The sequence below is a fragment of the Taeniopygia guttata genome, chromosome 3, assembly GCF_048771995.1.
Source record: "Taeniopygia guttata chromosome 3, bTaeGut7.mat, whole genome shotgun sequence".
Lineage (NCBI taxonomy): Eukaryota > Metazoa > Chordata > Aves > Passeriformes > Estrildidae > Taeniopygia > Taeniopygia guttata.
Window position 1 is genome coordinate 26,378,542 of NC_133027.1, and position 27,714 is coordinate 26,406,255.

The 27,714-nt window shown below is 35.7% G+C and overlaps 1 protein-coding gene across 34 annotated transcripts in view; it reads right to left on the reverse strand.

Annotated features, from left to right (window-relative positions):
* The window catches only part of DST (dystonin), a 286,720-nt gene that overhangs the window by 25,478 nt on the left and 233,528 nt on the right, over positions 1-27,714 (reverse strand). For all 34 annotated transcript variants that reach the window (XM_072926480.1, XM_072926476.1, XM_072926483.1 and 31 more), the window contains 17 exons: positions 27,459-27,578; positions 27,170-27,277; positions 25,132-25,350; positions 21,966-22,169; positions 18,806-19,037; positions 18,231-18,457; positions 17,456-17,578; positions 16,647-16,748; positions 14,633-14,734; positions 13,582-13,755; positions 12,660-12,815; positions 10,265-10,462; positions 9,745-9,873; positions 6,747-6,917; positions 5,287-5,442; positions 4,861-5,067; positions 3,074-3,193 (listed from right to left, as the gene is read on the reverse strand). In XM_072926480.1, coding sequence (XP_072782581.1) covers positions 3,074-3,193; positions 4,861-5,067; positions 5,287-5,442; positions 6,747-6,917; positions 9,745-9,873; positions 10,265-10,462; positions 12,660-12,815; positions 13,582-13,755; positions 14,633-14,734; positions 16,647-16,748; positions 17,456-17,578; positions 18,231-18,457; positions 18,806-19,037; positions 21,966-22,169; positions 25,132-25,350; positions 27,170-27,277; positions 27,459-27,578 — 2,748 coding nt within the window. The remainder of the gene's footprint in view (positions 1-3,073; positions 3,194-4,860; positions 5,068-5,286; positions 5,443-6,746; positions 6,918-9,744; positions 9,874-10,264; positions 10,463-12,659; positions 12,816-13,581; positions 13,756-14,632; positions 14,735-16,646; positions 16,749-17,455; positions 17,579-18,230; positions 18,458-18,805; positions 19,038-21,965; positions 22,170-25,131; positions 25,351-27,169; positions 27,278-27,458; positions 27,579-27,714) is intronic.

Here is a 27,714-nt window from a genome sequence, read left to right on the forward strand (position 1 = left end):
AGCTACAAAGGTTATTCCAGTTTAGCTCAATATGAACAGGCTGGGAAACCTCTGCGAAGAAGCAGCAGTCAGGAAACATCCAAATAACTCAATCTGTGCTAGAAGTAAAAATCACAAGCAGGTTTCTGAGTCCCAGAACTTTGGACAATGACAGTGACAGAGTCTGACTGCCAGCTCTGCCAGCTCCTTTTGCACAGATCCTCTGGAAGCTTTTCACAGGCACAGAAGAGCACAAGAAACACAATTCATCTGATACCACACAGGAATTAACTGACTGACAGAGTAAATAATTATATGAAGGAACATTGGCCAAAGACAGCACCAGCCCAACAAGGCAGTTTTTAAATTGCAGAAATGCTTGAAATGTTTTATTTCACACCTACATGAAGTGCTAGCAGGGAATCAGTTGGAAAAAAAAATCACAAGTTTGCTTTAGAAAACCCTTCTATACAGCATCAAATATTTTCAAGTTCTTCTGTTACCAAAGAACCAATATTTGTTTGGTAATTTAGTATTTCCTTACTATTCTTTCATTTTCCTCATATAAAACAAGAAAAAAACTTTAAGAAAAAACATAATTGTCAAGCTAGGACTACAGTAAAAATAAATATAATTTTCAAAATAACCATTTCTTATAACAGTTCCTTCAATACAAACAATATATCTAGGCTTCTTTTCTTTGATAGGTTTTGTTTACTACTTTGCACAAGGAAACAACAATTAAATTGCTGCCAAAGAAGGATCATACAGGAAAAAAAGATTTAAAGATGACAAAGGGTTGCAGTTACCTCATTCCCTGAGACTAAACCATATCTACTTTCCTTTGACTTCAGGTATAACTGAGAGTAGATTTTGGTTTAAGCTGCCAGGAACAGATAGGTAAGTTAATTACTGAGATTTTTTTTTCAGCTAGGTACCTTTCTTCTAAGGAAGATTGGCCCATAGAGATAAAATTAGCCAGATTCATATAAATGTTCAGTAAGAACATCAGCACTAGCACAGGAACAGATTGGGTGACCTAGTGCGGGTTTTTCCATTCCTGACTCCTAAAAATGAGAAAAAAATTCCAATAAACAGACTATGAATAAACCCCAAAAGTCCCTGGCAACATGCTAGATATGAGTGAGAGAGAAAACATATTATCTTGGCTTTTCTCTTTCAGGGACTTTTTTTTTGGCAGTAACGACTGGCAAAGAGCGAGTCCAAATTATTGCTTACAGCACACATTCAGATGGGATAGCAAAATCCTTAACTAAATGGAGCAAGGAAACCTTCAAGGCTGGACAGAAAAGACAATGACACACAGAGAGTGTATGTGGGAGTGGAAGGAAAAGACTCAAAATACAAGGAAGGACGTTGCAGTGTTGGGAGGTTTGACAACTCATTAAAAAACAATTGAGTTGATTTCTTGAGAGGGTGGTGTTTGAAGTTTAAAGTCACAAAGTTCACCAAACTCCCTCTCTCACACACATTCATCTTTTTTCTCCAGATCACCAGTTTCAATCCTTATGTGCCTGTACCAATTTCATCCCATTCTGTAATGAGATTTAAGCAACTCAAGCTGTAATGCTCTGCAGGCTTTTTACATGAAAGAAATTGAAGAAAATATATCAGTGACAGAAATGATGAGTCTGCCAGTCCATTTGAGGAAGCTTGGTCTCATAAAACATACTGCTGCAGGTATAAAGCACATATCAAGTTTATAAGGTTTAACATTTCTGAAGATGGGATGAAAATACAGTAGAGTCCTGAAAACCTCAAAGCAAAGTCACAGTGCTGACCATACTCGTGAAGAATTTGAATATGTAAAGAAAAGAGAGAAGTGAAAGGATTAGAAGATTAGTAAAACTCTATCGTAACAGCAAGATTCCCCCCTGCTCGTTCAGCTCACTGACTTCAAATTCTGGTAACAGCAGCAATCCCAAATGCAGAGTTGGCATAACAGAATGTTAACGTAGGTTTTAATCTAAAGATTTTTAACAGCAGACACAGGTAAAACTATTTTTGCTTGATCAATTACCAGCTCTCGCTATATTAAAGTAGAATGTTTTCCTGGATGATAAACAAGTCATGCAACCTGAGAGATGATAAAAAAAATCAAGCAGACTGATGAAGTCATTATTATATATGACAAAATTTGTCAGAGGTAATAGCAATCACCAGAAGTTACAGTGAAAAGAAAAAATTAGATTTGCAATCAGGATACTGTGAAATATGAAAAAAAAAACCAGGAGTAAATGGAGAACAATAAAACCAACATAAAAAGAAAATTTTTGCCAAAATTTAGAAAACTGAATTACTCTAGTGTTTAATGAAACTGCCCCAAGAGAAATCTTAAGACACAATCATACCTCTAAAGATTCTACCACTCATCTACTTGACCCTCAACTCTATATTATTCCAGGCATTTTAAAGATGTCAAAATGAAGTAAAGATTACTTCTGGTATTGCTTTTGCTCTGTCTGATTGAATTACAGAGCTTTACATTATCAAGTTTGAAAAGCTAAGTGAATGAGAGAAATTTTTACATATTCACAGCTGAATTTCTGAAAAGATGTTTTAAGAATTTTTAATCCAATAAAGAGAAACATGAAAGCAGTATTTGCTGTAATACTTTCACAGTGCTTTCATGGGGATTTCATTAATATTTCCACTTTTGATAAAAAACAACTGCCAATCAAAGTATTTGATTAAGATTTTTTTCACTTTTGAAGGCGTCCTGCAGTATTAAAAGAAAAATCTCAGCCCAAGTAAGCAGATAGTAAATTTTAGGCTTAGGAACTGAAAGAAAGCCTCTTCAGAGATCCCTATTCTGAAATTGTATTAATCTGCTTTTTAAAGTTTCCATGGTGCTGTATTATTCTTTCCTCTTCATTTTTAACCATTCCTTCACATATCAGGTACTGTGAAAAGTTATTTTCATTCACAACCTGTTAAAATACCATTATTTAACTTGAGGTGAATAAACACCCCATTGCAGTGAGGCCAAAAATCTACTTTTTTGATGACTGAACAATACAAGGCCGAAAGACTTACCTACATTTCACTGGGCATTTTGTGTGTCATGACTCACCTTATGCTGTGCAAGCTGCATCTTTATTTTGTCAGGGTCATTTGCAATTTCAAGATCTGAGTCCAGAGACTTCTCTGATTCTTCCAGCCATTCCATAAGTTTATGCCAGGCTTCATGGAACTAAAGAAAAATCAGATTTGCATAGACGTTAAAATTCACTGGTTCATGAAACAGTCCAATATCATTAAACCTCAATCAAGATTTAAAACTTGGACAAAATTTGATTATTTTTTCTTCCTGGTCTCTGAAACAGAACTGGTCTGGGCTAGTACTCTCCCATCACCAAGTGAGATAACAACCTTTAATGTACATGATGTGCACACATCATATGTACCTGTCAGAGACATACTGGTAATACCATGTCATACCATGTCATACCAGACATACTGGTAATACCAAATTTAAATTTCTACAGTTTTAGTAATGGATAGTAAATAAAGAACTGGGCTTAGCTATTGCTTATATGGGACCAAGGCAGTAAATCACTGGCGAAAGCTTCCGTCTGCATGACTGCCCAAGATGTTCCCTGTAACTCTTATAAAAGCTCTCATTATATCAAATGCTATATTGACAAGCAAGGAACAGATTTTTGATCTTCCTTCCTGTTTCAAAGAAAAGAACACTTCAGGAAAGGAAGCAGGGAAAAAGTAAAGATTCAACCAGCTTTCACAAAGTGTCACCCGTTTGGGTTTTGATTTTTCTAAGTTTGTCATTTCTCTCTCTCTTGAAAATTCCTCTTGCCTGGGCTGCCTATACATGGAAGCACAAGAAACTAGTTCAGAAACCTTTCAAGGTATCTAAGACACTGTTGCTCAGGGCTGTGGATTAGGCTTTGACACCAACAGCCTTCAGTACTCCTTCCACACTCTACACACACAGTTGTCATCTTAATAACACTGTATTCAGCTTTGTAAATGCATATTGAGATGAAACCCATCTCATTGCAGAACTGCTGTGTGTGTGAAAGCACAAGAGAAACTGCTGGAAAATAAGAAACACGATTGGCTTATGGGCTAATTCATTGCCCAAAGAACTTCTTGCTCTGTGAACTGAGTGGTGGTAGTGGTGAACATTGGAATGTGGTTTAGCTGTGAACATCACCAAATCTTGAATGATAATGTTCCCTTGATTAGAAAAGAGCTAGAACTTCCTATTGATATTTAAACAGCTTACATTCCTCTCACACATTTTGCATCTTATCACTTATGTGACAGAAACATGTATCTAAGGAAAAATACACAGATGCTCCCAAATAAAGAAAACTGTGAGAACAGCACCCCTACACCCAAAAAACAACCTCTCCATGTTTATAAGGAAATAAATGGAGATATCTTACCACACAGAAGATATTGGTTTAGTAACTAACGTAAGAGATTGAGTGATAAGTGTGGAGTCTAATCAGGACACAACACAGACCCAAGAAGAAAATACTCCCAGATATCAGTGTAAAGGGTTAATCACATTCTTTAAAACATACAGGGTTGATTATGAAACATCTTTTTGAAGACAGATGGCACTAATGCACATCTGGAATCCATACTGTAACTTTTTTCAGACTATCTTATACTGCACACAGAAGTCACTGCTTGGGTTGAAAACGATGCTTTCACCTCCCAAATGAAGTGCTCTGGGATTGAATCACAGAATTTGCTCCACTAACTCAACACTGTCTGTTACACTAAACCCAGGCTTGCTTTGTAAGTGCTTTAAAGCATCATATTCTTCAAGAATCTGGATGCAATTACAACTAAGTTCAAAGAGCTATATAACAGCTGTTGTCCCATTACCTGTTTGGCTCTTTTCCTTGCATCATCCAAAGCTCTTCCCCTTTCAACTAAGCGTTGGACTACTTTTTCCCATCGACTCTGTACACTAATCAGCAGATTCTTAATAAGGACAACGTCCTGTTTCTGGCTGAAATATTTCAAATGGGTTCCAGTTTTGTCCAGCTCTATGACCTGATCTCGATGAGAGTTCACTTCTGTGGCAAAAACCTTGGAAAAAAAGGGTAAAAATTACTGAGTACTGTGTTGGGTAAACACTGAAAAAACACAGTCTGATAAAGAATGATGTAGTGAGAAAGACTACAAAACACAATTTTAAAACAAATGAAATGTTTCTCTGAGTGCCAGCATTATAGGGTTCATTTGGACATTGTTACAGTATCTCCACAGAGTGGGAGAAAAACATTACACATCTGTTTCTTTACATACCTTGTGTTCATCAATTTGAAATAAGACAGTGTCCAAGATAAGACTTGGCCGAGAAGCTGCAGTTAGAGTCTGCTCAGCCTGAGTAAGCCAGTTGATGAAATCTTGAAGTGAGTTGTGGAACTCCATTGCTAAATTGAGGGCTTCTTCCAGTTTGGTCTGTAAAGACAGGCCAAACTTCATTAGAGGCTGATATTGTGCACGGGCTTCAGCCAAGGAAACCATTTTAGTTCAGCACTTTGGAGTAAACCATTTTACTTTAGCATTTTAAAACACTTTTCCAATTCAAAGTTTCAGAGTTTTAAAATAACAACCTATATTCAAGCATATTCAAGGAGATGGATACAGAAGTTAGAACAAAATTATTGTAACAGATTAATAGAAAATACAGCAGCTGGTATCAAGATAAATTTTTCCACATTAGAACATATTCCCTACTACTTAATCCAAATGGGACATTTGATTTATCAAGTTCAATGCAAAACCAGTTGAATTTCAGAAATCTAAGGTGGTAGTGCACTTGGAAGAGCATCAAGTAGCTCATAAAAATTATTCTCCTGCACTTAATGAAGAATAAGTTTTCCTAGAGCACTTCTTTTTAATAAAGTCCAATTGTCATTTTGGTTGCCCGAAAAGAAACTAATTTGGGATATAGAACTTTGTTGATCGTGAGACAGCAGTCAGAGATTTTCAAACATTCACACTGCTGACCTCACTGAGCACTCCAACCTTACAGCTTCCTGCAAGAAGGTGCTCATGTTGGGAATTAATTTGTTTGCCATTTTTACTCTATTATTACCTTACATCAGCACTGTAACTTTAAAATACAGCTAAGTTTTGAGTTAAATATTTGTTCTTTATACTTATCAGTGCTGTAAGTTTCTCTGTTTGCAATCATATGTATTCTCTTTGTTTGAGTTAGAACAAGTGGACTATATTTCGTGACGGAATGAAAGCCACATGAAATTAATAACAAGAAAACGTATGCTGCATATCAGTGAAATCATGCTATTGTTCTGTTAGAAGAGAAGGTAGACACTTGAAGTAAATGGTAAAAGGCCAAGTGTTTGGGAACTTTAAGAAAAAATCTAGGAAAATTAACACAGCAATTCTGTACTGAGGAGATCAACTTGAAGGATCATTCAGTCTCTCATGTCTACAATTACTGCAATAAAACCAAAAAAACCCCTAGTCCTACCAAATGAGTATTAACAGTATCAGTTAATATATTTCTGTGGAACAGATTTGTGCCATTCTCACCATACTCCTCCCCAGTTATGGATAATTAACTTCTTGAATCTTATTTTCCCCAGAACTTTCTAAACATATTACTGAATTATGTCAGTCTCTACAACTGATTTTAAATGTAAAAATGTGGCAAGTATGCATCCATAAAAAAACCTGATCATTAACACACTAAAATGCATGATTTACACTTCAATTTTTAATGTAAAAACACTTACTTTTCTTTCACTGAGTTTTGTTTGCACAGATTCCCATTTTTCTTTTAAGTTATTTATGTCCTGCTCAACATTTGTTTCAGCAGACTCTGGGCATCTTGCAAGCATCTGCTGGCCTTTCTGCATTAGACACTTGTATGTCTCTTCTTTAGCCTCAAAGGCAGCACAAAGTTCCTAAATAAAGGACCAGAAATAATAAGGTAGAAATTCAATACTATTTATAAATTCCTATATAATATTTACTCCTCCCCCAACATTTATCAGGTATGATTAAAACTAGCAAAGGAAACACATGTAATTCATAAAAACCCAAATGATAAAATGAGGGACACAGTCCCTCAGGAAATGGAAACTTGTATTGTCTGTCAATGTCTTTGAGTTTCAGTGACTGGCAAAGTACTATGCACTTATTGAAGAAGAGTTGCTACAACTTGGTTGGTTTAAAGTCCATCTGTGTCTGACACAAAAAGTGCCAGCATTACACAGTGTGCTAGAAGTCCAGACCTATCCAGTACCCTTCAAAACATTGTCAGTATCTTCCTTCACTTGCCAGGCACGAGCACTGGAGACATTTCAGACATTAAGAGAAAGCTGTAATAATAATGGCAACAACATGTTTTACCTGTTAACTATTCTAATAATTATGCTTTTTAAATCATGTTAAAGGTAAGCTGGCAACAGTCTGGGAGCTCCCATGCATCTGTCTGACTCAAAAAGACATGCTCAGTATTGGTAACAGGCAAATCAAAATGTACCAACAAAGTTGCTGCAGACTCAGAAATGAGGAACATCTTCACAAGGAGATGAGGAATAAGCGACTTGCAAAAAAAAAAGTTTTTCCTCTGATTCTCAGGAAAAGAGCCTAACCAAACATTTTTTGGGGGTTAAGGGATACTATACACAGGGCTGTACCTGACCACATAGGAGGGCAAAGCAAGAAGCAGGTTCATTCATGAGCTTAAGATTTTCACACAACAGAAAGCTTTTTTGTTTTCTTACTGAGAACTATTGAAACTGGTGTACCCTAGCCTGCTTCCTCCTACTACTTCAGGAAGAAACTGAAAACAGTGATAAGAAAAGGAGAGGGATGGTCTGAGCAGCACTGGGACAGCTAAAAAGGTGTATTTTTAAGCCCCTTTCCTACTTGTATCCTGTAATGTCTCTTCATAACTTTTGTTTTCCTGGAGCTGCTTTAACTGGAAATGCAGCCCAGTCTCAACTCCATTTGTGAACCAATTATGGCTGAGGTTCTTTTATTCATGTATTTTATTCATATATTTTATTCACATCTGTGGAAACAGGCCTTATACTAAAGAACATGGTTAATAACATTATTTCCAAAGAGGAACAAATCAAAATGTAGTGCAAAACTTTCTCCGTCAGTTTCACATCAGTAATTAACACAGTTGGCTCTAATCACTTAGAGCCAAGTTTGAATTTGGACTGCAGTAGACAACATGAGAAGTGGCCTCAACATTTCAGAAAAAAATAAAAAATAAAAGGAGAGAGAGAGAGTTAACACATATCTGCACATGTCTACTAAGGTTTAACCAAAAGGAAATAAAGTTCTGTACTTTAAGGGTTGATAGCAGTCAGTGCCTGCAGATGGCCACCAGGTCAGTAACCCCTGCTAAAATGTGCATATACATTTACTGTACATGTACATTGTACATGTACAGTCAGGGAGGGATTGTACCCTAGAATGCATATTACTGGGGACAGTCAGACTTTTTCAGACTATAACACTGAATTTAAAGGCCCTTTAACTAATCACTCTGTAAACATGAAATGTGTAGAAAATTAGCATAACAAAGAATGTATTAAAAGAAAATCCTGAAGTTTCCATGGAAAAGTTTTGCATCTTGATCTAAGTGCAGGATGAAAAAAGGAAAGATTGTCACCGACTTTCAAGGAATCATGATTACGGTCCACTCTCACAGGGGAAAAAAATCTCACCACCTATTTTTTCCCTTTTTGTTTTTTCTTTATGACAAAAAGAAAAGGATTACAGGAATTCAAAACCACAGGAGTATTTGTGTTTGGATTTAGTTTTCTGTCTTAACTGATTTTAAAATTGTGAATTAGTTTCCCTATCAATTACAAATACTGGCAAATTTCTGAGGACAAAAAAGAAGGAAACAAAAAGTGCCTCATGTTGGTAAGCCATGATCTTTAGCATCATTCAAAAAAAAAAATCTGATTTTTTAAACATTATGACAATTCAGCATTCTAATTGGAAGTGTCAGGTCAGGCATATTCCTGTTCAAGGACAGTTCGTTAAGTATCACTGTTACATCTGAGCCAGGAATTCAGAGGTTTAGATCACAAGGTCTGGGCTTATATTTTGGCCTAATAGCACATCATGATTTTACACAAATGGAGCAGTAAGAACCACCTTCCTTAGAGGAAAGAGATCAAGTGTGTCTTTTTTAAACTCTATGGTTCTATGGGAGTAGAGAAAGCCACAGAATGTCTCTTGAAAGAGAAAGAAAGGGAATAATTCAGGCATCCTGGTCAGCTTGCCATTTCTAATTAATGCTCAGCCTCTACGAGCCAGTAGTCTTTCTTACTTCTATGCTAATGATGACTACTGTCAAATTTGATTAGATAAGGAATAAAGGATCAAACCTCTTAAATCAAGGTGAATGTAGGCCATTTTTAGGTTAATCTTCAAACTTTAGAAAAATCATAAACTTAGTTATGGGGTCAGAAGGGAAAAGAAGAATAGGAATCACTGAAAAATCTGCAAATACCTTTTGTCAAGATACAAAAGTTGTTTTATTTGTCTCTATACTAATAATGGTTCAGCTTTGGGCATGCCCCAACAGGCTACTAAACTACACTGTAAATAACAGTGTTGTTTTGAAGGCTATTAAATTTGTTTAAGACACTGTACAGACATTGTGATATATAGAACACACTCTGTATTTACAAAAAACAGTCTTAAAAGATAGTTAGTCCTGAAATGCAATTTGCAAAGCATTCTAATACTGATACTTACCATATGTGCATTAAGCTGCTCTCTTGCTGTTTCTGGTAAGCCTCCAACAGGTTTTGATGCCAACAGCTGACGTTCAGTGTCTGTCAGCCATTGCTGCAGATCCTCAACTTCACCATGGAAACCTTGAGCCTAAATTATACCACATCATTTTAGAGATAACTTACATCTTCTCCATTCCAATACCAGCTCAGATGTATAAGCACATTGGCAACTGGTTTAATCAGATATTTGTAATAACCAAAGGAAATTAAAGAAGAGGGGGAAAAGGAAAAAGCAAACAAACTAGCTCAATTCAATCTAAAGGATAAGAACAAAAACCGTAGAAATCATGAAAGCAGTCAAAATAACTACTGTGAGACCAATGTTTTCCCTGATACAGCTGGATTCAAACTTTCTCCAAATTCAGGAGCATCTGCACCATGGTTTTGATTTAGGCCAACTTCTAATACACGTATCTGTGTATTTCATGTAAAATACACTTTTTCTGAGTTATCTCTATATTTGATAATTTCCTGCTCACCTGGATCAAGGCACTATCCAGCTGCTGTTTCCTTTGCTCTGTTTTTTCCAACAAGTTTTGCCAGCGCTGATTCAGGAGTTCCAGCTTGCTCCGTAAATTACTTGCTTCTTCAACAGCACTTGATTCAATCAGGTCATTTCCTGCTTTTTTAACAGCTTCCACCGTAGACTGATGAGCGAAAACATCATTTTGTAGCACCTACAATTGTAACACAGCATGGCCATATTGGTAAGTTACTGACTGAAGGCACTCCAGTGATTGAACCAGTTGTAGTCCAAGGACAAGACAAGTTAAACATCAGCACAGGCATCACATATTAAAGCTCTTAGACCTCTTCAATCAAAAGCACTAATAATTCTGGCAGTAACCATTCTGACAAAATACTAAAGCTAATTTTTGTATCTTGGAAAAAAATAATATATTCCTTCTGAAAGCATGTATTTCTGAAATTATTAAAGGTTTTTAGTAGTGCTAGGGAATAATTATTTCTTCACTTTTTAAATGTATTATATACTTTCCTTTAACAGGATTTTGCTTTGAATACTATGTGCCTGCTGTGCTATACAACAACCCAGCTGCTACAATGTCTTCTTGTGCCTATCATGGCTACAACTCCTTTCACGTCATGTCAGGCTACCAGGACACCTGACCTGTGCTAAAAGCTGGGGGATGGTTGTACTACTAACACCAAAAGACCTCTTCCTTCTGCTGGAAAACATCTTATCACTAACCACAGTAAAAACCATAAAAGGCAAAAGGTGCATTTGGGGAAAAACATGCTGTTTTCAGAAGGATGGAGGGCAGGGCAAAAAAAGCTTTAATACAGAACAGAAAAAGAAATAAACAAAATGGTTGGGAAGAAAATTATCAACCCTATCGAAGAAATTCAAGTTTATGAATTGCTGTCTTCCATCGGGTCTGACTCAAACTCACCTCCGTCAAAGTACTACCATATGGAAAAAATATAAAGCTAAACAAAAATAAACTTAAAAATAAACCAAATGGAGCACAATACGAAATAGCAAGTCACAGGTAGACCTTGAATACAAAATACACATCACATTTACTTTAATTCTTCTAAGCTAAGAACCAGATTATTTTATTTTCCTAACAGGGTGAAAAAAGGTATTCAAAGAAGCAGATGCATCTTATCCCTTCCTTCCTGCTGAGACTCACTAAGAACAAGCTCTATTCTTTCCAAAATTATTCAAGAGGTAGATATTTTTACAGGCTACCACAGGATGCACTACTGTGTGAACTTTCTAACCTATAAACTCTGTATTATGAAGAGGAAGTAGTTTCATTCATGTTTTTGCTGAACTCCTTCAGCACTGACAAATGATGTCTCAATGCTTCTTCACTAGTAAAACACTTCCGCTCGATAAGAACATAAAAGGCTCATGGAGCAGAACCTGGTTTTGTAATTTTATTTACTCTATTTTAAAAGGGTCTGTTTATAACAATAGTCACATAGGGTATGTAGATACTGTATTCTGTTCAAGTTCCAACTGACCACCCAAAAACTTTCAGAAACTGCATAGCTGCATTAACACAGACAATGAAAATACTTTAATTATCTGTGTACTGTCAATTTCAATCAATTCTCTCAAAATCCAAAATGGACGGTGAGTGCTTTTTACATCATATACAGGCCAAAAATTAAATGGCAGATTTAAAGGGAGAGGAATTACAAAATTAAATTGAAATCTTCAAGCCCAGAAAGAACACATTATTATGAAGAGCACAGAGTTACATATAGAGTCAGGGAAAACTCCGAGGAGATGTTTTAAAATAAAGGCATAGCAGAAGCATTCTTCCATGGGCTCCAAAATAACAATGATCAGTAAAAATACTAAAACAAACAAACAACCCTATGTTGCAAGTAACACAGAGAAAAAGATGGGAGTTTGCACAGATTTTCAGAGAAGCATTTTCCATCTTAGCTTAAACCAGCTGACACCCAATTTTGCAGAATTCAGAACAAATCACTATGTTCTGAGAGGGAAGAAAGAACCAAAGATATGCAAGAGCCATGCAGTTTGTGAGACCTGGCTTAAACAGCACTAATCGAGGAGTTTATTGCTTCAGGGAGAGTAGTAGGTTCAGGTTTTGAATTCCCTAGGTCAAAGAAAGGTGATTAGAGGCGGAGTCTAGGGTAAGCTGTTTATTTTTAGTTAAAACTTATGCTACTTGCACAGCATATGCAAGAGAGGAAGGAATGTGGAGGAGTAAGAGGAAAGATATTACTTATTCTAAGCCTTCACTTCAGCTATAATCTGCATCTTGAAAGTGTATGTAGAGAATTATTTATCAAATGTAAAGTTTAATCAGAAGACTCATCCCTAAGATAAATATCAAAAGAACATTTTGGTCAATATTGTTTATAATTACATACATGATGTTTGGCAAGTTCAATTTCAATAGCCTTGGGGTCTCCACCCACAGGTTTCTGTTCATTCAGCAAGTCTTCTGTATGCGTCAGCCATGCCAGTAACTCATCCAGGGCATGCTGGAACTGCCCCAAGGCCAACAAGGCACCTTCCAGCTTGTGCTACAGTAAAAATAAAGTTAACAAGAAAATCATTTCACAAATCAGTTGAATTGTCTTCATTACCATTAGTCACCCTAATCCAGAGCAGAGTCCACACATAAGGCAGAATAAAAACCAGGGAGGAAGACTCTGTACAGGCAATGCTTTATAACTACAGCTGAGTTAGAAATTCTCTTGTAAAGCCTTGCATTCCAGGCTCAAATTCCTGACCTTGGAAGAAGCCATACCAGACCAGAGTTAAGATTGAAGGTCCTTTCATCAGATGTATTAGTAGCTTGTAGTCACTTAACACATATTTTCAATATAAATGCAATTTGGTGCATATCTTTACAATCTTTTCTTTGTCATGAAATTATTTAGTTTAGAAAAAAATAATACACTTCAAAGGATTCTTTCACATATCTTGATAATTTAAGGAGATAACATCAAAATAGTTTAATATTAAGTTAATGGGATTTTATTCAATTGTTCAGCTCAGCTGCTACTATTACTTTTGCACATATAAACATGTTTTCAACTGCTACTTAAGACATCATCAAATAAGCAAAATGAAATAATAATCATTCAACGTAGCATTACTGAAAGAAAATTTAAAAAGAAGCTTTAAAAACTCAACTAATTGTACAATTCAAATCCTAATATATATAGGTGTTTTAGCTTCCAAACTAAAAGGAATGTGTAAATTAATATAAGCATTATGCATAACAAAGAGTTTTTCACAAAAAACAAAGTCATTAATAAAGCCCCCACCCCCATGCTTATTTACCTGTCTACTTATAATTTTGTCTTCTAGGCTGTCCCACAATAGTCTGAGCTCTGAGAGAGGGTCTTGAACAGTGTGCTTGTCACTCTCTTGTGTTGCCTTCTTTAGCAATAGTTCTGCCTGATGGTTCAGTCTTTCCATTTCTATCTGCTGCTGATAAGCTTCTGTTTTAAATTGCTATTGTAAATAGAAAAAGAATAGAAATAAATGAAACACAAATAATGATTATAGAATCATAGAATGATTCTATGTTCTAGCTCTTGTGGTTGTGATGGTGATAATGCTATAAAGTTCAAATGCAATTATTCTTGACAGGAAAGCAAATTTTCTTTAGCAGAACACCCTCATTAACACACAATTGGTGCAACAATCTGAATACACCTAGTGTACATATGTTCTGAACTATGTAAGGTCAATTGAAATTACATCATAAAATATATAAAACAGCCTGCTCACAGCCAACAAAATCTACAAGTGAGCAACAAAACCAAGAACCTTCTCTGATCTTAACATATCTCTACTTTTTAAACATGGCATAACAGCATCCCAACATCAGGAGCATATTTGGTCACAAGTACAAATCCATGCAGACAGGTTTCTAAGTTAGACTGGAATTTTAATTTTCACCGAAGTCATGTATTGGGAATGTCATTATCTGTGTGAGCATTTACACAAAGGCTCAAATGGCAGAAGCAAAGCTTTGGAGGCCTTCTCGCAGAGCATCAAAGAAACTGTTCATGTTAGAAACCAGAAAATATAAAGGTCATAGCAGAAGAATCCTAGACATAATAACTTCATAGCTTTTGAAAGAGAATGATTGATACTACAACTATTTTTGAGCTATCAGAAAAAATAAAATGTCTACCCTAGAGATTTTTAAATTAAGTGCATTTTAAAATGAAAAGTTTGCAATTAAATATTTTTAAATTTTCATGCAAATTCTTCTTTACTAAAAATTGAAAATGAAAATTGCATTTGATTCTCAAAAAATATTACACAACACAGAAAAATACAGACAATGGAAATATAAAGGAAACAAACTGCTAATTCATACCTTAAGTTCCTCTGTTTGCTGCTTCACTGTCTCTAGATCTGTTCCAACTGGGGACATAGATGCTAACTTGCTGCCAGCAATGTCTACCCAGTCAAATAATGCCTGAAAATCACAAAATGATATTTAAGTGTGAGCAGAGAAATGTTGTTATTTTGAAAGTTGTATTAAATAAAATATCAGAACTTTTCTTTTTTCCAGAGAAGGTACTGCTGTTCTCTTTCAAAGAAAATAACTTTCCCAGCAAAACCTAGGTTTCTTTGTAATATAATAGAACAAATACCCATGTATCAGTTATAGGAGTGTAAATTCTGCAAGATTGGACTTCTGTTAGCAGCAAGATTCTGCCAGAATCATTCATGCTGAGTAGCAATCTACCTCTTGTATTTAGCTTTCAGAGGATTCATAAAAATGTCAGATTTTACTCAAGATTTTACTCTGTTCTACAATTGTTTGGAGTGAAAATGGAAGGTGGTGGATAACACACGTTAAATGAGGATTACAAACAAACTTCTTTTGGTGTAAGGAACATGGAACTACCTATTCAGCACATACTAGGAGGTAAAGGACCATAATTGAGACAGAATGAATCTCTATAGGATAATGCAGAGTGACTTTAAAAAAAATAAAATTATAAATAAATGATGTCTCCCCAGTTCTGATGCTTTGTGGGTATTCCTTTTGCTCCCAATACAATGCAGAACCTCAATAATACTCTACATAGATTAAGAACACCTGCATCAATCTGAGTAATTGCACAAGGGAAAAAACACCTCCAACTAGGCCCTTTTCCACCTGCCTGTTGTCTGTGGAGACACCATTAAGGAGAAATGCTTAGGGTACAACTTTTTGGAGCTGCCCACTGCTCCCTGAGAAAAGGAAAACCATGCCCAATGTGCTCAAGAGGGTGAGGCAGCTGCAGTTAACAATCTGTCCATAACACTTTCCATACTGTCTATTGAAATGAGTGTAAGACAGCACTCCAATACACTCTTTCACAAAGTAGCAGAGTTGTAGGATGTGCCATATACAGTTACAGGAAATAGAAAGCACTGAAACCAAATGGTGATGATTCTAACTGTATAATCAATCTCTGCAGAGTAAGAACACAGGAGAATCCACAGTGATGGTGCACTGCAAAACAGGCATGTTGCATTACTATTAAAGAGTGGTCTGCTGCTTGATCTGCACCAAATACAGAACTACCTCAGTGTCTTATGAAATTCCAGTTTTAAAGATTTAATGAACAAGGGAAGACAGTAATTCCACCAAGAAAAAACAAACAACTACAAAAACCCAACAGCATAAACAGAGAAAATACCATAGTTTCAAAGGATAGGTTGTGTTGGAAGAGACCTTTAAAGGTCATACAACTCCTCTTTTTTTTAAACTTCATCAGTTCTAGGAAGCACAATGTACAAGATATCTTAAAACTGCTGGAATATTTGCCTACAGATTTAAAAAGGAATCACCTTCTAAAGCATCATGATAGGATAAATTATACTAAGAATAATGGTTTAGCAACATTTTGTTTAAAATACTCATTTTACTTATAAATAAAGGTGGAATAAAAGTCAAGTGCATTGTCTTCTACTCAAAGAAAATAGCAGCAAGTGGATATACAGACCTGAACTCTGTTCCTTTCAGACCACAAAGATGTGTCACAACTTTAACCTGCCTTGACTATCATAAAAAAATGTGAGCAGAACTACTCTGAATGTGTGGTGCCAAAAAACCTCTACTCTTATCAAAAAAGGGACATTAATTTTGACTCTAAACACAGTGCAATATATGGACATGAAGAAAACAACCCAACATACATATTCTTTAATGCAAAAAAATCCCAACTAAACCAACCCCAACCAATCTCGAGAAAAAAGCCCTAACCACTCAAGAAAATAGTCACTACAATCACAGTGCAGTACTTGTCACCTACCTCATCACATAACACTTTTTACTAAAACCACATTAGATCCCATTGATCCAAGGTTCGGTTAAGTATATCACATCATCTTACCTGTAGTCCATCTTGGTATTGAACAGCTGCCTGCATAGCTTCCCCAAGCTTATCTACACGTTCTTTCCATGTTTTGTTTAATGCATCCCAGGCAGAATTGAGCTGCAAGTAAGCACAATTTACTCCAACAGACCAAATATTTTTACTGCTATATAATGTGCATTTACTAACACTTCACTGATCAGTAATACAAATAAACTAAGCATAACTAGTTAATATGTATTCCATGTTAACACTCTTGTCCTCCCTATCACTGCCTAACTAATTTCTTTCAGAATTCAGTAGAGCTTCTGGATTATAATAGGTGTTAACTCCAATACTGACAGATATTACAATTAATAGAGGAAATACTACTAAATCATTTGGAGTTGCACCACCATAATAAAAATAGCTTAAAAGAATCATACATTGCTGAACACTGGAGAAATAAAAAGTACTTTACAGTCATCCAAACAGGATAGTCTCAGTTAAGATGTCTCACTTAGCATGAACAATACATAACCAAAATTCATTCTAGCATAACTTTTTGCAAGAAATAGTCACCTACAATATTAATCAGTGACTATTTTTAAAAAAACATGTATTTTACAAAATCTCTAAACCATAAATCAATGAAATAAAACAGTGTGTACTGTTCTAAGATTTATTCACTCAAAAGGCAAATCTTCATTTACCACAAAGGCTTCAGTGGTGTCTCACTTCTGTCACAAAATTTTTATTTTCAAAATTTGTTGGGGTCATAGGCAATATACCAATTTCAGCTGAGCAAGCTATCATGTAGCCGACCTAAGCATCTGCATTTCCCATACCTCATCTATACTCTTATTGACAATAGGTTTGTCAGGCTCTCCACAAGCAGCTCTCAGCTCAGAGCCAAGGCTCACAACTGCTTCTAGTTCTTCTTGTAGTCCATCAATTTCTTCTTTAGCAGCCTACAAAGAGGAAAAAAAATCCAACACTGCTAATACTAAATTTAATAACCTATGTACAACTTGCTTTCAAGACAGAACACAGCAGGATTCCACCATTGTTTTCCTACTAGTCACTTGGACTTAAAAAATAAGCATCTCTTTGAGTGTCAGATGAAATCAGCTGACATCAGTCTTAATTGTAACAATGGTTTATGATACCATTTTGCATGAGATGGAAAAAGTAAACAGGAAGTTTTAAATTAGATTTCTTTAATCAGAGTGTCTTCTTTGTCAGAGGTTATCATTCAACCTTCAAACATTTAACTATCAGTATAATTAATTACAGGCTTAGAGCATTCTACATGGAACATAATACATTTGTCCACCTTTCATTTAGATGTTACGTACTACTCGAGGAATCTCAAGTATGTACAACTTTTAAAAGTCTGAGTGAGATGGTTATATATATGTTTACAAACAAATAAGGAAATGTAATGACAAGCACATGTTGTATGCTCATTGCAATTAAGCACTGATACATGTTATTAACTGTAGAGTCTTGTGATACCATTATTGTAAATTTCTACACAATTATCCCTCTTTTTACAAAGTAATTTCTCCTCTGCATGCCACAAATAAAGTACTTCAAATCAAGAAAATACTTTCTACTGACCTCTGCAGCTTCTTGCTGTTGCTTGACTACAGATGGGTCAACTCCAGGTCCCTCCAGTTCTCGAATGAAGTCCTGAGTATCTTTAATAGTAGCTACAAGAGCCATATGATCACACCAAAACTTTTCAGCTAGTTCCATTACATCCAACAGTTTGGCCTCTCTTTCCTCAGTTAAGGTCTGGATGTCTTCCCAAATTAGGACCATTTGGTCTAGTTTATCTTGAACAGCTAAACAACAAAGGAACTAGATTACTACCTTGGCAAACAATTCTTGGTCATAAATCTCTTTACAGTTCTACAGCAGAAACATATGAGTACATTTTAAAATTTAGACTCTAAAATATTTCTTTGCAGGACTCCTTATAATGTTAAGTGAAAACAAACACAATGGCCTTTAAAAATAAAATAAAGGTCATATCTACAATGAATTATTTTAAACAAATGTTTTGTTTTTATACATCTTAAGCAGCTTCCCCAAAAGGACATTCCCCAGATTAGAGGTCATTAGAAATGAAGAATTTTATATGCTGCAGCTTACTGCATTTCCACTACATGAAAGTTTTCTCAGTCTATTACCTTTAGCAGACATATCCTTATCAGCGCCTTCTGAGCGAGCAATCATTTCCTCCCCTCTCTGTTTAAGTGTCTCATACACTGGCTGAAGTTTTTCCAGATCCACTGATACATTCTTATTTTCACTGATCTGCTCTTTTATCTTCTCAACCTCTGCCGAGATCGAAGGTGGCTGCCTCAGACGTTCCACTATGCGTTTCAGACTCTCGAGAGTTGGATCTATCTTGTCATGAAACTATGAGGGTGGTACAGGACAGAAGGAAATGGCAGACACATTAGAATAATTAAAAAAAAAATAGATAAATAAAAAAGCAAAACAACAAACTAAAAAATGGCATCTGAAATTATCTTGGGAAAAGGTACTTTGCATCTCTATCCAACATATGTATGTGCAAATTGCAGTACCTCCCTCTAGGCTCTTTTAATATCTAAATTACAAAAATAACCCTGTAAAATGGTAGGTTCTCTCAAATTCAAGAACTTTTCTCTCAAATTCAAGAACTTTTCTATTAACTTCGGGTTCACTCCTGAGACACTCCCTCTGAGGGTACTACACACAGGGCAGAATCCAATTACATTTAGCCCTGTGAAACTCATGTAGTTGGTAGCTTTAGAGAGCCATAGCTTTCTGACTTCATCATTTTAGACAGATTTGTACTTTATTATTAAAAACATACGTTTTCCTGTTAGGACCAACATCCTGATATACATACTACCTCCAACTGAGGCTTTATGTGTAAGGTCATGCAAAAAGACATCTGTTAGTGGTCAGGAGGTGATCGCCAGTGCAGTAAAGGTATGTTACTTTCTGCAACTAAAAGCACAGAACAGTGTATAATATATTCTTCTGTGTTTGATTGAGCCCAGGTAAGTGCTCAGAAATGAAATTACAGCTGTGTTAAAGAGGTTCAGCCTTTGGGACAGGCTTTATTATATGCTTTTGAATTCACAGAGATTCCTAAATATCTTGCATCACCACACTCCCTTCAAATTAAAGAAATCTGTAAGTCACAGGTGCATTTAATTACTCTCCAGGATGTACAAAAAGTACTCCTGACAACACCTGGGAAAGATGCAAGAAAGAACACAGTAAAACAAGATTACCTTTTGTGAACAAATAGCTACATCCCTTCTCTTCAAAGGATTACACACAGGCAATATAAATATGATTATGTTTTCCCACCATACAACCCACTTCAAATCTGACTCTATGACTAATATTACAGGCCTCAGTGTTTTTGTTGGAAGTGTGAATATCATACAAGCCAACAAAATGTGTTATGAAAGGAAAGTAGCTTTCCTATATTCAAGACTTCTGAGAAACTGATGGTGGCAACAATCAAACAACTGATTGTGGAAACCTAACAAAAGTGATAAAAACTGAAATTAATTTGGCAATATTTGCATCTAATTTTAGGACACATACTGCATTTTTAAGTTGTCCGTGCATTCAGCGGGCCTCCTTGTACCAACTTCAACAAATAAGACAAAGTGTTTTAGAACTCAAAAGGAAGAAAATGCATGTCACTACAACCTCTCATTCTAGCTTCATACATTATGTCCGTCCTTTGATACACAGTGCAATTTAATATAATTTCAAACCTGAAGAGTTAAATAATTACTCTTCACGGACTGTCTAGACAAACATTGACATAAACATCATAGTAGAGAGATCTGATAATACACATTCACATATCTTCATAAAAAATATTTTATATAATTACATTCTGTGGGCATTAGAATGCTTTGCTTTGCCATCTGTGTATACATTTAGGTATATAAAATTAACCATAAAGTATTGCATAAATAGTAATTTCTCAACATCTGATTATGTTCTAGGTGTTAGCAAAGAATGCATTTCTAATTCTTGCTTTCTGTACTTAGCCAGTACAACATGCTGATGTCTATCACATACAAAACAGGGACTCTAACACTAAGTAAGTATCTTGATTTTCAAATTGGCAGCTCCACATATGGGGAAGACTAAGCATTTATGACAAAGAAAAAGAGAGGATCTAAATAATCAGGCATATTTCAGAGGTGTGAATAAGGAAGGTGTTTAGAATGACTGAAAGTTTAGATAGTAAATATATATATAACATAAAAGATCTATAACCAGTTCAAAAGCAGGATGATATCTGATGTCATTTAGTTTTGCCTCACATTCTTAAACTCAGCTGCAGGGCCTAGGAATATGACATTAATTATAATGACCTGAAAAGATTCCTTAAAATGTAGAATTAGTAAGGTCTCCAAGGTGCATTCCTTTATTTAGTATTTAAGACCTAAGCAGAGTATAGTACTTAATTTCCAGGGAACAGAGGAAAAAGGGGAATTTCCTATAAAAACAGCAGTATAGAACAAAGTATTTTTATTCAGGTTTTTGTATGGGTTTATGTAAAAAGTTTTACTGAGTTCTTTTCTGAATCTGGGGTAGAAGAAAAATATTCTGTGTGAATTTAATGACAATTAACCCATATTTAACAGTTATAACAATTAACCAATACTTAACAGTTGCTAGAACACAACATTTGACAATATTCTACTGAGGTTCATTTCATTGGCTGATGAAGCTAGAATATGCAGCTTTTGTGGACTTGACCTGAGTTTTATGCTGATGACATTTTGTGAAATGAAATCTATGTTTCCCGGCAATACTTTTCTGTAACAGTTTCAGCACGTTTGTTACCTTCTTTGGAGTCTGCAGCAAAGAGCCAATGCCACTACCACTGCTAAACTACCCACTAGTTCCACTGACAACTGTTAACTACAGCTGCTAATTTCTAGAAATAACTATACCCAAGTTAACTGATCAAAATTAACATTTGTTTACAAATGAAGCATCAGCTAGCAACAGACCAGTAAGATAAAACAAAAGTGAAAATCAAATCCCACATTTTTAGACCACTAGTTTTACTTCAAAATTAAGCAGCTGTAACATTTTTCAGTGGCTGCAAAGTCATAATACTGACCAACATATAAAATTATAACCACTCGAGATATAGAAAAATCAATACCATTAGCGGTGATATGAACATTCACAGACCATTAGGTTGAAAAATCCAGATGAAACAGTAGTTTAGTCTTGATATAATCATGTAAGATGACAATGTGTATTTTTCCATTGAATGAACCTAATTATACTTTAAACCGTAATTGATACCTGGGTACACTGAGAAATGGCTTCATCCAGTGCCAGTGCTCGCTTTTTGACATCTTCCTTAATTTTACTGTAAAGGGTGTCAGCTGCCACATATTTCTCTTGGATAGAAAAGCCTTCTCCCGGGCTCAGCTCCAGCAACTGAGGCCCAGTTTTGTTCATCTTATCTATATGAGGCTTGTGCTCAGCAATCAGCTCACGCAGTTGCTATAACAAATGAAACAACTTATCAGTTTCTTATGCTTGCACCACCACATTACAACTGTCCACACTTCCAACACATCCAGCTGGCAAGAAATTCCAAACAAATGCCTTTCATCTTAATGTAAAGCAGAAATAAAGCTAATGACTGCTTTGCCAGTGATCATTCCTACTCTAACACACAACTATCCATGCATAAAACATCAGAACTAGAGACACACTGGAAACACTCTGGCAGGACATATGATTACTGGCAGAATGTAAGATGCTAATTATGCATATGATGCTAACAACAGACATTGCCCATCATATTTAGTACCTATAATGACAGAAAGGACAACGATATTCCAGACATGGGCGTAACGCCACCACATATATACTTTTCATGTTGATATTGGTCACATGCTGCAAAGCCTTTCATTGAAGAGCATCACAGAAAGAGGGACCAGCATTGCAAGAAAATTAATTCAAATTATGCTTGATTTAAGAACAGGAAACCAGCACAAGGGAGGGTCAAAGAAATCAGTGAAAAAGGCAAAAGGACAAGCAAGGGTGATCAGTAGAGACCTATTAACCTTGTTTGTCCATCTCCAATTCAGGCCACAAGACCCTTCTATTACTTAACTTGCACAATGTTTAACAAGTAATTAGTAAGTGCATTATATTTGATCTCAGCTGTCTATTCTCTCTCATCATCCACCCCAGAGGCAAAAACTGCAGGGGCTTGTGGAAGTGAAATATCACAAGGTGTCTTCCAAGTTGTCGGAGGATTTCTGATTTTTCTTGCTTGCACCCATAAAACTGACAAAAGGGAAAGGGTTTTGTTTGTGTGAGTAGCCCCATCCTTCCCTCCATCCCTAAATTTTATTTACTTTCTCATCCCTCTCTTTTCAGAAAAGTCCTAGTCTTGTGAGGCACTGTCCCTCTCAGTGCTGTGAACTCCATGTGTTTCTATCCAATAGCTCCAGTGCAGGAACATGAGAAGTACATCCACTGCTCCTTCCAGCTGAGAGTTTGTTTAAATTAATGAAGACCCAGAAAAGAGCCTCTATCAGTCTCAGTGTAAATAAGTTCTTCTCTCTTTACTACAGTCCTTCCCTTAAAAAGGAATCCAGATGCTGGCTTTCTTCCTTGCTCCTCCCCAGAAGAGGAGACATTGAGGAGACTGAGAAGAAAGTGACACAACTCTTCAGTCCCCCAGTGACAGAATAGAAATTAAAATAATCCCCCAACCCCCTAACTGTAGTATTTATTTTGAATGTAACTTAATTTCTACACCCAGCCACAAGAAAAAAAAAAATGTTGATTAGCTTAGAAGAGGAAAAGGAGATTTTAAGAACACTCTGAAAATTTTTACAAAATAATTTTGTATGGTTTACTTTTGAGCATAAAGAGATGACCTTACAAAAGACCACAAGAGTGCACATTTCTGGGTCTAAACCTTATGCTAATACTCTGCCAACAGCTCATTTCAAACCAAACTAACTGCATGTTACTCACTTAGAATCAAGTCTAAAGTCTATGAATTCCACAACTTGGAACAAAGATAGTCATCAGTAAATACATCAGAACAGAAACATTAGGTTCTCATTCACATTTGAGAGCTACCTTTTTTTTATTCTTCTTTTTAACAGAACAACAAATTAGTTGGTCTTCTTCATGATCTACTATTGGGTAAACAATTCTAGCAAACAAGTGTTTCAGAGCAGATTACATGTTAAAAGTGCCTGACATTAATCTTCTATTTAACAAACAAATCTCAGCTAATGGCATAGCCTGGGGAAAATGCAAAAATAGAAACTCATCTGAAAGGCTTCTCATAGAAGCAGCATGATTAAAGTACATGAGGAACAATCCTGCAAGTAAAGCAAGCATGATATGGTTCACAGTGACTAATCAAGGTAGTTTGTAAAGCTTATGTTATGTAGCTAGTCTTAACAGAACATGTTTGTTCATTCTGGACCTAATAGGAAGACAAATGAGTGAACCTGGTGTTTACCAGTACATAAGAGTGGCACATTTCATTAGCTGGTCTCAAAGTAAACAAGACTTTGAAGCCAGGGCTCATGCTATCTATCTTGAGTCACTTAATGGAGGCAGCTAAAATTAAAAAAAAAACAAACAAAACAAACACTAGTTACTCCATGCTTAGCAGGGAGAAACAGGTATCTCCAGTGGCCATGCAGGTTTTGCATCTGCCAAAACATGCAGGTTCTTAACCTCAGTGGGATGCATCTGATTCCATGTGATACTAGCAGTCACCTATGAAACACCTCAATTTTTATCCAAATTGATTTATATCCATGTAAGAGAACCCATATAGTGGCCAGTCTACAACAATGTCACCTCTATTTTGTGATGCTATGGTAAACAATTATTTATTTTAATTATTACACAATAAACATTCTTGACACGATAAATTACTATGGGATTGGTAGCCAAGCAATCAATTCTTGGCCCTCTAATTGCTCATCTTCCTTACTCAGCTAAGTTTAGTTTCAATGTTACCAACAAAACAAAAGCCAGATTTTTTTATACATACATAAGATCAGCATATGTCCAGATCTGTACCCCCTTTTTGTTTCTTGCTCAACATCCCATATCTTTCTGTTTCTGTTTTGGTTTGTTCCAATACTGACATTAATAAGTACTTCTAAATATACACCTTAACTAATAACTTTTATGTATTCAGTTCTCTCAATACAATGGCAATTATTACCCTTTAGCCCTCTTTTATGCTTACACATTACTTGCTACCATCCCCAGAGACTCTTGCTTACATGCACAGTTTGGTAAACAGTAGAGAAATTACTGAAAATGTATATAATTTTTATTATTGTTTTAATTTTTTTTTCAACAGAAGAGTATCTCTTTCAGTTTTAAGAATTTTGCAGAGTACTCCACAGTTATAAGCAAAACATTTCCTAATATTTAACACTTTCTTTTTCAAAACTGGCAAAATGCTTACCCTGTGTTCTTCTTGTTGTTGCTTTAAAGTTTCATATTCAAGGGCTGGTGCAGGAAGCTGAGAGATGATCATTTCTGTTTCAGTTAACCATGGCCAAAGCTCTTCATAAGTCTCCCAGAACTGGTTAACTAGGGACTGAGCCCGTTCCAGCTGGAGGTTTCTCTCTGAGTTCATTTGACAGACTTGATCATATTTCTGTAAGAGGCTTTCAATTTTTTTCTGTAAAATAATATTAATTTTTAAAAAGTATGTTTTTCCATGTGTCTCTTACCTTCATTTCCAAACATTCTTTGATAATTTTAGCATCAATTCACAGTGAATAAAATTTCAGTTTTGATGTTTCTACAGTATCACTGTTTAAGGTGGACAGAATCAACAATGAGGGATACCAAACTTTGACAGAGTACTTGCAAAATAATTTGAATACATTTAACAATCCTGATATTTACAAATGACACTTTATTCATAGGGCTTCTAGTCAAGCTGCAAATGATTTGACTACAGATCTTAGCCCAAGTTCCTTACTGCAGACACTTATCTTCAGTGACACTTGGCAGAAACTAAGTTTTCCACAGCATTTCTGAATCAAAGCAAGAGGAAAAATACACAAAATCTGTTGGATGCTTAATTTAGTTCGGTGTTTTTCTGGGGGGGAGTTTTCTTTTCCATTCTGGCAAGATAATAGGATATATTGTTGTGACTGTCATTTACAGACTTGCAACAGAAACTACAAAACACTATTTTCCAGGTTAGCATGCATTACCTAAAGAGAATGTACTACCATTAATAACACAGATAATAGTGATAGAACTATAAGGCTAATTTTAGTAGTAACATTACTAATTTTAGTAATAACACGTTAGTAGTAACATCACTAATTTTAGTAATAACATTACTAATTTAATGTATTTGGGCATGTAATAATAAATGAAAGTATCAACTAGCTATACTAGCTATATTTTTCCTGTGGAAAACTGCCCATGTTATCATGTTTATGAAATATTATATGTGACAATGCACAGAAATCCAAGCCTTGGAAAAACTACATATAAGCAAGACATTGAATATGAAGAAACTTTTTTTTTCCCTTTTGGCAGAACAAGCTATCCTTTCATTTGTTATGTCTTGCATGTAAATTAAGTACAGAGATGCTATCCAGAGGACAGAACATAACCTTAACACACAGCTATACAGTACTTTTGACAAATAAAAATATTTAGTAGAGACTCACACAAAACTGCTCTGCCTTATGACTACAGCTTCACAGGCAGAACACCTAATCTATTTTAAATTTACTTAAGAGCAAATAAAATTTATTCAGAAATCCTGCAGCAGAGCACAATTACTGAAACTTTGTTTTTTATGGATTCAAAGGACTGAATCTACACAATATATCCAGCCTCACTGTAATTTGGCAAAAAATCCCAATCCCACAACTAATCTTTCCTTAATGCCAACAAGAAAAATCCATCTCTATATGTTTGCAGCCCTGACATTGGGCCCTCTGTGTCTGTGTGTAATAAAAAAAGTCATAAGAATGCCTTTCATGGGCTGTGACAGGATGCAATAATCTTGGCAAGGAAGGTCTACATGGAAATCAGCAGAAATGAAAGTAAAGGCTGACACTGAGGTGCAGAGCCATTGAATTCAGGACAGAAATGCTCACGCCCACAGCACCACTGACCCAAAAGAACTCGGAAGATAAACTGCCAGATTCCACACATCAACCCAGATGACTAACACCTCTTTACTCAGTCATCTATAGGCTAAAATACTATTTACTATGGATGAAGATGATAAATGGAACTCCAAATTAGTGTCAGGCAAAGAAGCAAGTACACAGTGTTTGTTCTTTTAACATCCTCAAGGAAGGAGAGCAATACACAACAGCATTTCCTCTAGCACTACAATCCCCAGACAGGAAGTGACCGTAATTAATGCTTTTTCATTTGTATTTTTAAAAAGACACAATAGGAATCCTTCTTCTTCTATATCATCTGCATATCTACCACTGTAGCTGCAATTTAAGGAACTTTACCTTCATCGTGTGTTTCTCTTCTTCAGTGCATGTTTTCATAATCTTATCCCCAGATTTAACAAGTTCATCTATAGTATCTTTGTGCCTTAAAATCTCCATGGTAAAAGCCTTGAAACACAATAAAAGTTGGTAAGAATAATATTTTTTTAAAAAAGTATTTGAGCAAAAGCTGGTTTTGAAATGCATTCATTATGATTGGATTGAAAATTAAATCATGCCAGTACGTTCTCTAGATGGAGAGTGTGCCGGCCAATAATTAACATGACAGTTGGAAATGCATTTCTTTTACCTTTTGAACTTGCAGCTGAGCAGTGGTCTGGTCTTGCTCAAGCCTAATATCACCCAGAGACATCAGTTTCTTTTCTGTTTCTGCAATCCAGGCAAATTCAGCATCAGCTGCTTGATCAAACTAAATGAGGGAGACAAGAATTAGTTCAGCAGTTCTACAGATATGAAAGTAGAACAATAGTTTCAAAAATTTTAAAGAAGATTAAACAGTGTATTTTTGAATTTTCAGAAAGATAGCTATTAAATTTCCATTGAGA